Source organism: Gymnogyps californianus, chromosome 5 (assembly GCF_018139145.2).
Source record: "Gymnogyps californianus isolate 813 chromosome 5, ASM1813914v2, whole genome shotgun sequence".
NCBI lineage: Eukaryota > Metazoa > Chordata > Aves > Accipitriformes > Cathartidae > Gymnogyps > Gymnogyps californianus.
In genome coordinates this window covers 58,330,110-58,345,911 of record NC_059475.1, presented here as the reverse complement: position 1 = coordinate 58,345,911, position 15,802 = coordinate 58,330,110, and the positions used below count along the sequence as shown (strand labels likewise).

General features: G+C 40.3%; 1 protein-coding gene across 1 annotated transcript in view; it reads left to right on the top strand.

Moving 5' to 3' along the window:
- Positions 1-15,802, top strand: part of BEGAIN (brain enriched guanylate kinase associated) — a 159,535-nt gene that overhangs the window by 84,203 nt on the left and 59,530 nt on the right. Inside the window, exons 4-5 of the mRNA XM_050897760.1 lie at positions 10,639-10,800; positions 12,414-12,470. Of these exons, the coding sequence (XP_050753717.1) occupies positions 10,639-10,800; positions 12,414-12,470 (219 nt within the window). The remainder of the gene's footprint in view (positions 1-10,638; positions 10,801-12,413; positions 12,471-15,802) is intronic.

The following is a 15,802-nucleotide window of genomic DNA, read 5'->3' as shown; positions in this document are numbered from 1 at the left end:
TCTCAATATCTCACTCTTTTTTTTCTCTCCTTTCTCATCACTGCTTAGTAGTCTGGATTCCCTAGTGAGATGCAGTGCAGAGTGCTAGGACTCTGCCAGACATTAAAAAGCAGGAAACGTCTGTTCAACAACTTCAAATGACTTTCTGTGTGAGGCAGCCCCCCCAATAGCCTTTGTTACAGCAAGAAGTATTCGTTGCAGTCAGCCTTTTCTGCTGCTTTTCTTATCCTTTGTTACCCTGCAACTTTACATTGTAACTCACCATTTCTTCTAGCCAAATGTTTTATGTAAACCTATTGGCCTCTGGAAAGCCAGAAAATAGCAGCTCTTAGAATCATAGAATCATAGAATCATTTAGGTTGGAAAAGACCTTCAAGATCATAGAGTCCAACCGGTTTTTTTATTTCTTTTTTCTCTGGTTCATCTTACAGAGATGAACCTTCTTCCAGAGTCATGTCAAGAGCAGAGTCTGGGCAGCAAGCAGTGTGAAGATCCCTTCATCCCTAGAAATGGTCAGGGTCATTATGTCTCTGCTCTGTTGGACAGATGCTGGCTGAAGTTTACCATGCCAGAATTTAACTCCCTTCTCTCCCAGCTTCACCAGCTGACTCATTTCAGAAGTGGTCCAGAGCACTAGGCAACATTTGGACAATGCAAACAATTTGGAGTAGGGCATGAACATGAGCAGAGTCCTCCATTATCATGAGAAAATAAACATACTCTTCCTACCTCTAGAGAATGAGTCAGAAAACATGTATTCCTTCTTGAATTGCATGCTTTTTTCTTCTCTTGCAACCTTATTTTCCACCTGTTCATCCCTTCATTTTCTAGCAACACAGAGAAACAAATTGAACAGGGACAGTCTTTATTCAAACTTCTGTAGGATCATTTACTGAACCTAACGGTTTGCATTTAAGCCACTGACTCTAAGAGTCTACCTGCCGGACCTGAAATCAGTCTGTCCCCACAGACTTTAGGAAGACCCTAACAGAGGCACTAGGAGGCAGCTTGGAAGAAAGCAGAGATCATAACAGCTTCTGCCGCTTCCACTGTTTCACTCTGCTTTAGTCACCTTTGAATTGGGCACAAGGCTCCTGCTTTTTCACTGTGCACTGCATTCATTTCTCACATACGGCCAGCCTGACTACACTCAGGTATTTAACCTCAAAAGAGTCTTGTAAGCACAAGTGGTCTTCTCGTTAACAGGAAACAGAAATGTATTTTGAAGACTCCAGATCCAAATCAAGTTAGCAGAAGTATTAAATCAGTCCTCAGAGAGCTGGCTCAGCTCTTCAGTCTCTGTGCAGCCCTGTACCAAGCATAGTGCTGGGCTAGCCAGTGCAGCTGCTCGTGGTGGACGGTGCACGTCCCGGTGTGTAAGTCCCCGTTCTTCCCTCTCCATGAGCTGCTCTGCACCCTTGATTTCTTAGTGCTCTGCACAAAAACATGCTCTGTAGATGCAGGTCTGGATTCTCACTGTTCATTTTCATTTGCACTTTGCAGTTTTCAGCACACTGGGGGAATCTCAATTGCCTGCTGAAGAAACTTCATCTAAAATAATAAAAACACCTTTAGTGTCTATTTCTGAAAGCTGTAATTTTATTATTGGTATTTCTAGTCAATCCATTCAGAGCCTCAGGTTATGGATAGTACCTTTAAATAAAGGACAATTTGTATGTCTTTATTACGAGCATATTTCAAAAATCTTACCACTTTTCACTGACAATAATGGCACTCACTTAAGACAACTCAGTGCTGACAGCTGGTCCTCTAAGGGTTTTTTGTATGTCAACATGTGACTGAATTTTCATATCTTAATTGCCTCATATTACAGTTAATATTGAATGATCTTGTTGGATAGATGTGTCTGTGGGCTTCGGATACTTGTTATAGAAGTCACCCCTTCTGCAATGAAAGACTGTCAGGTCAATATAACAAAAACATAATTCAGTTTTATTTTTAAGAGATCTCTCTCTTTTCTACCTCTTATGAATAAGCCCAGCACAGTTTAGACACATTTACCGTATAATATTTCTTGCCTGGTCTGAATTTTTAGCTGTGCAAATTATGCAAGAGTCAGGTACTCACTTCCTAAGTGAAGAAAAGCTACCTTCCAAAATCCAGCTATACTTCTGTTTTAAGGTAGCTGTATCAGCTCTCCAGGTGCTGTAAAAAGGCTCTCATGCTAAGGATCTGTCCCACAGCACTTCGGACTTCAACTGCTAAACATCTTTTTTTCCCCACCTCCCTTCCAAAATACTCTCTTTAATGTTTCTGGTAAAGTATCCCACTTCTCTGGTTTAAATTCTGCCAGAATGCCTGGGACCTAAGAAAAGGACTCTGTTACTTCTTTTATGTGTCCATCGGTCATCTGGAAACTATCTGAGCTCCAGATTTGGATCACCCACACATTTGTTCTGAAACATATGTACAGGCCTTCCCTCTCACTATCCAAACCCGGCTTCAGGTTGTTTATTTTGAAAATGAGTACAGGAAAGAAAATTCAAACAGTTTAATACTTGCAAAAATACCCCTCCAAAAGCTATCTATCTATATATGTGTGTCTATATGTGTGTATATATATCTATAGGAAGGAAAGATGGGTATGCAATTTGACAGGCAAACTTCATACTCCAAAGTTTCAAATATTTAACTAACTTCTTCGAAAGTAATGGAGAAATTTGGTGGATGTGCTGTAGTGAAAAAAAACCTGACAGACCTTGGTGAAAATTTGCAAAAAATAGATGAGCTGAACAAAGTGTGTGTGAGCCTGAATTTATGGGAAAATACTTATTGTAGAACTTGGATACACATTTGCCGAGGCGTTTGTTTGGGTACAAATGAAGCTGCTGAATAAAGAGCACAAGAGCATTGGGATTTGTGGACTGGGCTCTGGGTCTGAGCTGCAGCAACGTAATCTATTTCCCCAGTAAAACTAATTTCAAGTCTGTAGATGGATTCTCAGAATCTGGATCTAGACTTTGTAATTTGATCCCATCCCCCTCCTAATCAGATGGAGCAAGCGCAAGGTTAGCCACAAAATCTGCAGACAAGGAACATGATAGTTTTGCCATTACCCTTTAGAAACGGTGACCCTGAGCATGTAACACATAATCAAAACTTGATTAACATAGAAATCCAATTACTGCTTCATTAAAGAACTTTCATTAATCTAGAAAACACTTATAAAATGCTTGGACTTCATTTCCCAACAACTACAAATCCAAAAAACATTGTTGAGGGGTCAGATTCAATGACACAACTATCGTCTCAAAGCTACTCCTCCTAAGGCAAGGTTTGGGTGCCTTTCCTGGAGCATGTCCACCCTGGGCAGCATGCAGATCTGGAGTGACCTATGCCAGAGCCATGCCCCATGACCAGCAGCAGAGCTGTGCTGGAATAAAAGGTCCTGGGTAATCCAGACCACCAGCCATGGATCAGCAGGACCTGCTGAAGCCAGAATTCCCTGGTAGCCCCAAGATCAAGTTGGCAATGCAGTCCAGCTCCATTGAGTAGCAAAGCAGTGGCACTGAGGACCTGTTGGCATCTCTGCTAGCTGTGAACACCCCCAGAGCTCTCTGTCCCCAGCTTGCTGCTCCCTGGGGTGTGAGCTACATATCAGGAAGAGGTCCCCCAGGGCCTTGCCTCCTGCCTGGCTGACCGCCCTCATCTCTGTGATGATAGGCTCCATTCAAAGATCAGACACAAAAACAGGGATGTGGCTGTTTGCTCGCTGTGAGCCAAACAGGCCATCTCTTTGCAGAGGCCCACAGCAGCCTCACACTGTTGGGAAAGTGCTTCCAGAAAAGCAAGTGCACAAACCTGGTCCCAGGCTCTCTGGCTGCCCACCACGTCACTGCTCCTGGCTGTCATCAGTGGTCTAAGTCAGCACAGCATGGCTGGGCTCACAGGCAGTCCCTTGGCCCTTCCCAGAGACCCTCTCCTGGTCTTTAGACTCCTTCACAGCAAGTACCTGTGCAGGGCTGACTGGTTTTGACTTTTCCCTAGAAAAAAAACCACAGGGTGGAAGAAGAAAAGATGCTTTTTGAAATTCTGTTCCAGAATATATTTTTTAAATGTCCTTCAGTGCTCCCAAGTTCCTGATCCTATGAAGCCCTTTTTTAGAATGTGACACATTGTAGACATGAAACAGATCTGATAAACACTTTAAAAGCATTTAGTGGTTCTTTTTTGCGGGCCTCCATGCAATCTAAGCAAACAAGAAAGGGAATACTATTACCTCATCTCATACACACAGTACTGGGTCAGGGAGAGGGGGAGTTATCTGATGAGATGCGGTTGTCTACATCTGAGCTACTTGACTAGATTCCCTTTGTAATTAACAGAAATGGGTACTTCCAGATTGGCGGCACCTCATCTAAAAGTAGGCTTCTAAAATAGGTCAGATTAATTTCATCCTGATAGTGCCTGCTCATCATGACTGACTAAGAACAAGAGCCAGAGCTGACCAGCAGTATTGACATTTGCTTCTGGTCAGGTCAGTGTTGCCTTAACTCACTCAACCCGTATAACACCGGACACATTTGGCAAAGCCAGGTACAAGACTCAGAGCCCCAAACCCCAAACCAGGTTAGTTCCTACTTACACGTTCCTTCTCCCAAGGCAGGATGTTTACCCACAAAATACAATTAGTTTGACTTAGGATTTCACAGCTGCATTAAAACTTCTGTTTTACTACCCAGAAATAAGAACCTTCAATATTTTTCAGTATATTTGACATGGGCATCTATCTTGCCCTTGTTTTGCATTTCTTTCACTGCTAATTTCCCTCCTAACACCATTAATCATATTTTGTTTTACTCACTCCTAGAGCTGTGTGAAGGAATGTAATCAGTCCATTCAGGGAGAATTTCAATAGTGCAAAAAATGGGTTTGCTCCTGTTTTAAACAACGTTGCAGAACCATCTACAAAGCAAAGCCCTGGGGTGGCAGGCAGACATGAAAGCGCTGCCGAAGCAGTTCACCAGCCGAGTGGTGACATGGGGTTTCCAGGATGCTCCACCAATGGGGCAGCCCCATAGACGTTGACTCTCAGAGAGTAACAGCTCAGGGAGCACCCTCTTTGTGGGCTGTCCAAGGGTAACAAGCTCTAGAAATCCTCCAGCCTCCAGGCAGCTGAACAGCCCCAAGTTTGCATGCCAGCACTCCTCTGTCATCAGGCCATCTGCCAGGCAGATGAGCTGGCAGAAGATCAGACAGCTACAATGAAAACCTGCTTGTTTTCTAGCACACCTTCCTCAGAATAGAGCCGTCACCACACGGCATCTTAGTCTTTGCCTGAAATGCTCCAGTGGAAGTATGTGCACCTGGAGCTTCTCCAGCCAGCTCTACAGATGAATACCAACTGACGGCTGCAGGCTGAGATAGACACATGTTGTCCATCTCCTTTCTGCTCATCGACCTGCGCACCCTTCCCTGGGGCTGAAGCTGTGCAGAGTGGCACCGATGCTCAGCTTAACATATAGGCTGGCGGGAACATCTAGGGAAAAAAAAAATCCATTTTGACGACTCACCACGCTTTGTGGACAGAGGTCTATTGGAGAGAGAGAGGTAACACCAGGAATGCAAACGTTTCTTTGCTTCAAGTCTTGCGCAAGCTGGGATGGCAAAATTTTAACACCAGGAAAGTACCAGGAGTATTTGGTGGTACTTGAACTTGCCTGCATAGTATTCTTATCTTTCTCCTGTAAAACAGACCTCTCTTCACTAAACGTAGAACCTGAGTAGTGCTAACTCCCACCTGGTAATATCTCCCCTGAACGGCCTCTGAACTGTTGCTGAGGATCAACTCCAGCAACAGGACTCAACAGTGACGCTTGGAATCTCTCTGTAGGAGCACTGCCCAAGGGAAGAAGGCTTCAAATTCCCTGGCAAAGAGTAACTCCAGAATTCAAACCTGGCAATTACTGGCAGCATTACAATGTTTGCGGGCACAAATTTCTGTGCCAATATATGTTTTCATATCTATTTTATATTTTCAATGAGTATAAACAGAGCTAATTGGTGAATATAATGCTTTGGAAAGTCTGAAGACCTGTTTTTAATAACCTTTAAAGTAGCTTCCCTTGAGAGGTTTCCTTTCACTAGTATAAATATTTAATATTGTTTTTACTGTCCTTGGTTTTAGAGAAATAGCTTAATGAAGCAAAATGGGTAATGACTTGCAAACCACTGGTTGTCACAGGAGCAGAACTTTGGAGATCATTAGAAGAAAGAGAGAACCACTTATGCAAAAGGTTCTACTCTACAGGATTTTGGATCCTGTCCTGTAATTCCTCTCAGCTGTCAGAGGTTCAGGAAATCCATGGAGTATAGGATTGGTGTTTTCTAAGACATAATACTACCAGATTTCCCAAGACTACTTTTTATTTGCAAATAAGTCTTCTCTTTTCTCCTGGCTGTACTTTTTCCATTGAATTATTTTCTTAGTTTTTAACTAAACAACAAATATATATATATATAAAAAATGTATTATTTGCTGAATATATATATTCTTTATTAAATACATAATAAAGAAACATGAGGGCCGACTAGCCATAGGAGATAAATTATGAAATAAAATATATCAATTTACCAACATTAAAAAAATTGTGTAGTGAACTTCTGTAATTAACTAGTATGTGACAAGCAGAAACAAAATGCAGCTAGTTTGTGGAGTTGGTTGTTTTGGAGAAAAGGGAAAATGCTAAATGCTTGACTTCATGTCTCCATATTTTGACTTTTTGTTTTTTTCCCTCTTTTCAACCCTGTCTAAATTACCACTACCAAATTTACAGGGGTACACAACAAAATTAAGCACTCCTTATGAAAAGTCCAGACTTCTAGAACAAGAAAGTATGCAACACAGCATAAGGAAAGAGAATTCAGGCATGGCACTATGTGATACCACTGGAAGCTAACAGTAAGGGGAAGGTTTTCAGAGGAAGAATATCTGTTTCATGAGAAATGCAAAAAAATAAAAAGCTCATGAAATACCTTTGATTTGTATAAAACAAAAATTGAACCTCTGATCCTACTGTTAGAGATACTAAATTTGACACATTGTCTGTTCTTCTTTCTACTGTTTCTCTCACTTGCCTTGCCTTTGCTTCTTAGGTATTTGTTCATATATAACTGTAAGCAAGTGAAAACAACAGGCTTTACCTTAAACCAATAATGTATCTAGATAAGGCTCAAGTCATGCAAAAATTGAAACCGTCCTGGGAATCCTGGGCAATCTGCTCTCAGTGTTACAGCTTTTAGTACCCATTCAATGGTTTCAGTCCCAGATTCAGGAAAATTTCCCTATTTGTGCCCATCATAAGCATAAGTTTTGTTGTGTCATTGCTTAAGTTAGCTATCTTTTCAGAACTTGCTTGGCTCAATTAGGATATTAAAGCAGATAGTTAAGTGCTTTCCCAGTTGGGGTCTTCTCTTTCTTTCTTCTCCCCCCCCCCCGAAAGTGGCTATAAGTTTCCTGCCATTCAGCATATTCTTGTCAGAACATGATTTCTTTGTTTCTATAATTTTTACCTTTCTGTCTAATAACTTGTATTTTAATAATGATTCACTGTTACGTAACTACTACTAAATCTTAAATAATCCCATCATAAACCAGGTGTTATTGTTCCTGTCTAAAAATAATAAGTCCTCTTAAAAACAGCCAGCCAGTTTTGTGTGTATCAGATGAATCAAAGTACACACTGAGCAGGAGTTCTGCTAGGTTTGGGAGGGTTTCAGGATCTTTCAGCTTGGGTGGAAGTGAGTAGAGCTTTTTCAGAATTATGGTTTGCTGAATGAGAATAACTTTGATCTGTGAAGTTGCCTAACTTATGCCTTAACCACCTTTTTTCTTTTCTTTTTTTTTACAAAGTTACGGCTATGCTTTACTACTCAAAGTGTTATGTGAAAGAGTGCATGTGTGTAGACTGTTTCGGTAAAGCTCATTAGAATAGGCTTGATTTTAATGAAATGAATAATCCCATTCTGAAAGCAAAGAATTCAAGAATATAAACATTTCGAAGTGAACTTAAAGGGAAAAAAAAGCTGAGCTTGAAGTTAAGTTTATCCTTCAAAATTTTGCTGAACTGGGGCCCTAGCACAAGCTTCAGGCTGCCAAAACCTGCCAAGCCATCCAGACCTGAATCCCAAAGCACATTTTGGCAGCTCAGACCAGCACTGCCTTCCACCTGAGGATCAAGATTTACCCAGAACTCACATTTTGAACCCCAAATGTCCCCACATAGACAGGTCTAGGCACACAGGTATATGCAGAAGCAACTTCATTTGAGGAGTCAGGTGCTTTGCTCCTGCCTAATCTTCACACAGCTGAGACCCAAAGCAAGAATGTACCTACCTGAGGAAGCAGGAGACAAAGTTATTGGAGGCCATTAACTTTCCTCTTTTTCTTCTTTTGTTAAGCAGTCGCCAGCTATTACTGACTTAAACATCCCTGGCATTCCCATTACATTTGTACCCCTAGGGCCCCTCCTTGCCCCAGAGGTCAAACTGTGCCTGTGGCCAAAAGTCTCCAGTGCAGCAGGATGTTGTAACTGGCCCTGATCTGGCTTAACTTGCATTAACTGCACTTGCCCAGCATAGAGCAGCAGCCTGGGCATTTTTATCCAAAACCATAGCTTGAGGACCTACTGTCTACTTTTTGTACAAATCCTAGTGATTATATTTTTAGAACAGCAGAAGACTAGAGATCAAATCTCTTTTCACTCTGAACAGTTTTGACACTCTAACTCCCACTTCACAGAAGAAAATCCAAGTTGCCAGGCTACAGGAAGGAAAACTGACCACTCTTCTTTCCCAAGATGAGCAGATGAGTAGCAAGAACAACAGGCCAGAAGAGGAGAGCAAGTGAAAGGCAGTACGGTGTGGTAACATCATGAATGAGGAAATGCAGAAATGAGCAGCATGGGTTCAGATTCTCATTTCCCTAGATAATTTGGGGGTTTTATTCACCAAGTGAAATATAAAAACTAAATGACTGCATTAACTGGAGCTGCATTAAATGTCTGAATTAGAATATATTATTTTAAGAGAATATAACTACAAGTGGTAATCTAAGTATAACTGTAACCACGCAATATGTGTAATTGAAATAGAGCACTGTGTTGGCAAAACATTAGACTGTTTTGTAGACCTAAGCTGCATGGATCAAGTAAGCAGCAATTGTAAAGCTTTTGCATTAACTTACTGAAGCTCCTATCGCAGCTTGTAGAGGAGAAGGCAGTCACACTGAAGCCAGCTCAGATAAGTGTTTCTTGAAGAATGGCATGTTGTTCCCAACTCTCTTGTCTGATTAAAGACCCAAAACTTTATTCTACTGAAGCTGATGGCAGTACTCACTTGACATCAAAGGGAATCAAGATTTGCTATTTTTTTATGAAGAATTATTTTTATCATATGATTAAAAACAAGCAAGGCAATTCACAATGCATCACATGGTGGCACTTTTGCCTCTAGGTGATGGCAGACTCCAGTTCTGTAGTGCCTCAGAGGTCCTACCTGAAGCCAAGAGATGAGCTCAATACTGAGGTTGCAGTATCTGAACCAAGTTACAGTCACCTCCAGAGACACCAGCTCTGACTGGAACCCTGTCCTGCTGTGCAACTGGCAAACATGCTAGAAGACTGAGGAGCTTACAAACTAAATAGACAAGGATAAAAGATCTCCGTTGTGCAGATAAGAATGGAGGCAAGAACAGACTGGGTCACCTGAAGACACACAGTCGAGCTCCAGTAAAGCAGGGAAAGGATCCTCAGGTTCATCACTGCAAATCCAGATGGACTGTTTGGGTGCAGATGGCATTTTGACCTTCATGATAAAAATTTTGCTTGGATCTCCTGGCTTTATGCTATCTTATGTCATCTCTAAAACAAAGAGAAAACAGCAAAGTGAAAAACCTCCTCTGTCCAAATTCTGTGCCTAGTGCTTTGTTTTGTCAAAGAGTGTAACTGAAGCTAGCTTACAAGCAGAGCAGAAGTTCTTTATTAGTGAAAGAACTATGAAAAATTAGGGGTCACACCTGAGTCTGGGAAGTCTTTGCTCCCAAATAAGTGGGAAAATGGGGAAAGAGCCATAACTTTAAAATTACTATAATATTAATTGATTACCATTCTCCGGATGAAATGCTGCATGATAACATCCCTAGCAGCTCTGTGGCCAGGGATTGGGGTGGAAAATGAATCAAATAAGACAAAATTTGCTTTCTCCACAAAATATATTGTAACTTGGAATATTGGCAAGGAAATATTTTTGCACAGTTTATTTAGCGTTGCTGCTCTATTGATATCTGCTACTTCAACCACAGTATGTTAAGATAACTCTAAATGAAAGGTCTTGTGTGAAACCAAACTCTAGACTGTATTTTGTATTTCAATGAGGATTCTTTCACAAAATATTCCATTACGGCTAATGAGATATTAGCAATGAATGTGCTAGAAAGGACAGATGGGAAGATAGTCAACTGTCTAAATCAGAAGATTTTCAAAGTGCAGTAAACAAATTATTAAGCACACTTCTCTGGCTTAATGCCAATCTATACTCTAGGGAATTGGTCAAAGAGTGGATCATGAAAAGCTTTTTGGGAGCAGCTAAATTCTACAGCTGTGGTCTTTGTTTTTCTAGTACTTTGCAAGAACAGAAGGGGGAATTACGAAAGCGTCTATCGTACACTACCCATAAGCTGGAAATGCTTGAAACGGAATTTGATTCTACACGTCAGTATCTTGAAATAGAATTGAGACGGGCTCAGGAGGAACTTGAAAAAGTAACTGAAAAACTGAGAAGGTTAGTAGCTAACTTTTTGAAATAAACGGAGTTATTGGGAATTTACAAGTGGCTGTGTTAAAGACATATATAAGTAAAAATATAAGCATACAGTCTCAAACATACATAATTTATTATTTATTGATTACACATTGTGTTTTCACATTGAATATATATATTTCACTTATCTGAATATATATTACATACCACATGAAGTTATTTACTTGTGATATGTAAGATGTCTCTATTGAAAGTAAATATGCAAATAGAAATATACCTATATAGGTGCATATATGACATTGTTTACATGTAAACATACATGTGGGTTAGTGCTACATTGTGTTACACATACAAAGGTTATAAACACACTAGATATATATACGTATACTGTATATATACAGATAAATGTTTTTTAGTGAGTTTGGCTGCATATTTTCTGTTGTTACTCTCCATTGCACTGATACAAGAGAATAGAATTTGGCCCTCCATCGCTCAAAGCTGAGACTATGTTCAATTCAAATAATATTATGAAATATCCCATTATGCTATAGCAAATCATTTGGGTTTTAGTCCCAAGTAGAATGGAATGATACTGAAAACTTATTATTTAAAATTGTCGAAGCTGTGGTACAGTGCTATTGCAAATCAGGGGCACAGTTAATGTTAATGACAAATTATAATAAGCATGCACTCCTGACATTCCTGGCACTGATTAAAATGGTCTGTAATCTAGCTTTAAATTTATCAGTGATTCTTAATATCCATTTTTTCATTTGTTTGCAAAACTTCTCAATCTACAATTATCCATTTATGCAGGAATGTATTTGCATTTCTTGTGAGGACTTTCCTAAACTGATGTAGATAATTGAACTGTTTGATTTAGTTCATTGGATGGGTCAAAATGAAATTCAGAACAAATCATTCCAGGGCTATACCCAAAGAAATATTTTTCATTCCTTGCAGAAGGCAAAAACCAAACCAAAACAAAGCCAGAAACCACCAACAAACTGAGTCAACCAAACCATTTTATGCAAATTTTAAACAGAATGAGGATGTAAGACCTCAAATTAGGAAACATCCTAGTGTGGTCTTATAACTTAAATGCTTCCCTAACTGGGGAGACTTCTTAAAACAAGGCCAAAATAAGCAGGTGTCATGATGATCTTGAAATCTACACGCATCAAGAGCAGTCTGAAGGTTGTCCATATAGTTTTCTTGCAAACACTATTTTTCCTATCACTTCACTTAGAGCAGAGCTATTGAAAGTAACTTTGCTCTTGACATAGTTTTGTTCCAATATATTTCAGCTTTAAGGACAGGGAACATTGGTACACTTTTCTCCTGAAACATTATTTCAGGAACGGCTGCCATAAATCCTGTCATATTTAGCAGAGGGGCTGACCATCCCACTTCTGTTAAAACAAAAGGTCTTCCTGGTCAGTAGGAAGCCTCTTATCAACTTCATTGGGCACTGATGAGTTAAGCACCCTTTAAAACTTGGACCAGAAAGTCTTTTTTGCTCATGGCAAAGTCTAGCACTCATACCATCAGATTAGTAGAACTGACTTTCCAATATTCTAACGGAACATTGTACCATATTATGAAGAAAATTTACATTCAAAATTATGTTTCAGGCAAGTGATTACTCCCCTGAAGACACATCATATTGGAAGCCCAAAATATTTTACGAAGTGAGCTTTAAAAATGTTTCTATTGAGAACAGCAAGACATACCGCAAGTTGAACAACTAGGTTTCTCAACCTGGAGAAGGATAATGTCTGAAACAAAACTGTCATCCAAAAGCGTGTCAGCAACATGTCACAGAGGAAGATCAGTGTGAGAAAAACAAGGAACTAGAATTCGTTTCAATAATGTGTCTTGCTTTATTCACGGCACAGGGAGAGAAATTCAGCCCCCTAATAAAGAAGCCCTGTGTAACAAGATCCCACTTGCATACTAGAGAACATTTCTGTTATTAAACTTCTGTTACTGTTAAGTGCAGAATTTTTCCGAGAGGCTGAATGGCTACCCTTTTCTACTCCTTTCTGAAAGCCTTTATTGTCTTAATTTATTGAGAATTACCTGTGTTGCTGCTAGATGTCCCCTCTCTTACCCAAGCAGGTTGGTCATTTACGTAGCTCGATGGTCAAGTTTTCAACCTCTCTACAAACATTTAGTGGTGGCCTTTTTCTTTGGGCCCATGTCGTGGTTTAACCCCAGCCAGCAACTAAGCACCACGCAGCCGCTTCCCCCTTCCCCCTCCCAGTGGGGTGAGGAGGAGGAAAGAGGGGGGAAAAAAAAAAAGTAAAACTCATGGGTTGAGATAAGAACAGTTTAATAACTAAAGTAAAATATAATACTAACAATAGTAATAATGAAATATAATAATAGTAATGAAAAGGAATATAACAAAAAAGGAGGGGGAGGAAGGGAAAAAAACAAACAAACAAACAAACAAAAACCCACCAGTGATGCACAATGCAATTGCTCACCACCCGCTGACCGATGCCCAGTTAGTTCCCGAGCCACGATCCGCGCCGCCCGGCCAACTCCCCCTGTTTATATACTGGGCATGACGTTCCATGGTATGGAATACCCCTTTGGCTAGTTCAGGTCAGCTGCCCTGGCTGTGCTCCCTCCCAGCTTCTTGCACACCTGCTTGCTGGCAGAGCACGGGAAACTGAAAAGTCCTTGGCTGAAGATAAGCGCTACTTATCAATAACTAAAACATGAGAGTGTTATCAACATCATTCTCACACTAAATCCAAAACACAGCACTGTACCAGCTACTAAGAAGAAAATTAACTCTGTCCCAGCTGAAACCAGGACAGCCCAGTGGGAGCAAGATCAGGGGAGTGCTGAGTGGGTTTGAAAATATTAGCTGGAAAGCATAGGTTCGGCTTTGAAAAGTGACTGAAAAGAGATTGGGGATTTCATATACCTCACAGTGACGCCCTATCTGACATGATCGGCATGGCTTTTTTAAGTAAAATTTTAAAAATATTCAAATACCAATCTTGGAACCAAAACTGATCTCCAAAGGTCATGCTGGGTTTCCTGCTTTAGACCCTACCCTGGGTATCAACTTAGTGAGGTCCACGTCCTAGCTTTTACCAGAGAGTAGAGTTATTTTAAGACACAAGAAATAAACCCATACAAGCATATATTTAGCACTGAGACTAGCCCCCACACATAATTGTTTCACCAAAAGCAAGACATTTCACAGACTGAAGTGATGTTCTGAACAGGAATCCTGTACCTGTATTAGCTTTGGAATAAATGGGGGAAAAACTCTCTTGTTTTCATAAGGAAGTCGGTGTAACTTGTGATAACAGAGAGGGAAAAGGTTTTTGAACAAGAAGTTACTATTTTAACAGTCACCCTTTAAAGCTAAACTGCACTCTGGGTGAAATTCCCCTCTTTAGAGAAAGTCAGCCCAAGACTGTGTTCTACTTTAGATATATTTCATGGCCTTTAGAGGGCTTGAGACTGAGCGGAAGCAGAGAAACAGAGGCTTTTGCAGACTTCCTCTTTAGTGGTGATCTGCAGTCTTAGAGAGGAGTGTGTTGTCTGCTGGGTTAGAGCACAGATATGTAATGTTCAGTTTGGTTAGAATACTTTTCATCAGGCCCTAATTTAGTCAAGAATCTAAACATGCATTTAATGCATGCACATATATGCACCTGGAGGCTCATGGGTATCACCTAATAATACGAACAACAGAAAAAGCTATCAAAAATTATAGTAAGTTATTGATTCACAGGAGTTTATTCTTAAAACAGTTTCACAGGGTAGTGAAGCTGACCTATTCTTCACTTTATTTACAAAGAAGCCTGATTTACAACATTAAAATGTTTCATACTTCACAAGGTTCAGGCTATCTGGGTGTATTTTTTCTGCAAACAAGGTTAAGTTACCATTTGCTCATCTGATCATTTTCAAATTGGAATAATTTTCCCTACTCCTCCTTTATTTTACAGTGTTGCCCAAAGATTGATTTGATTACCCTGTTCCTCTTTTATCTCTTTAACACTTTCTTCCATATATTTCTGGGTCCATTTCTCTCCTTGCCACCCACATTTGCTGACACTTCTTTTGGCACAGTGGATTTCCAGTTTGGGTTTTATGCGTATATGTGCATGTGTATGTGCTTGTGTGTGTGCACGTTTGTGCTTATTTTGACTACCTTTGCATAATGTTCTCAATAGAAACACTTTTTGAAGCTCAGCTTCCTACTTACTGTGGATTTTTTGTTTAGATTGGATTTAATTTTACTGGGAAGTGGTCAATTTTTTCAGTGCAAAATGAATGTGTTAGAGAACTAGGGTTTGTAGGCTACTTTCACCTAAACATACAACAGAGGAAAATGTGATGGGCAAAGACAAAAGAAGTTACAAGCAGAGAAGCAGACTGTAATAAGCTCGTGCAAAACCCCTCTACCATCTATGGCATGGAAGTGTTGCCAGCCAAGAACAATTATATTAACGGTAACCAATCTTCCAGTCATCCATATCAAGAGAAAAACAATGTCAACAGAAGCTAAGGAGCAAACCCAGTGATTCATTGCCACTGTCATAAGCCAAATATCCAAGTAACAATTACTGCTGGTAATTCATGATCTCAAAGATATGGAAAGGGAACCTTCAATGTCTCCCTTGAGCTCTCCACATAGGTCTATACTGCAGAACAGACTGGGGTACAGAGAGGCCTGAGCTAGAAAAGTCCTGAACCAATAATTTTTTCCCCCTTTTCTTTCAGAAATTTATACAGATGCTTTTGAACCCATGCAAACTTTTAGGAGGTTGCAGGTGCTAAAAGTTTACATCAGTTTTTTACACCATCTCTAGTTGAGCCACAAGCTGCCTAGTGCAAAGCATGTTTAACCTGTTCTATTTTGCCTTACTAGAGAAAAACTGCAGACCATGACAGACAAGATACTGGGGCACCTCTGGTCTCAGCCAGCAGGCCCTATCTTGTTTTTCTAAGTCCTTGTTCCCTACACCATGGCATGCAGCCTTACCAG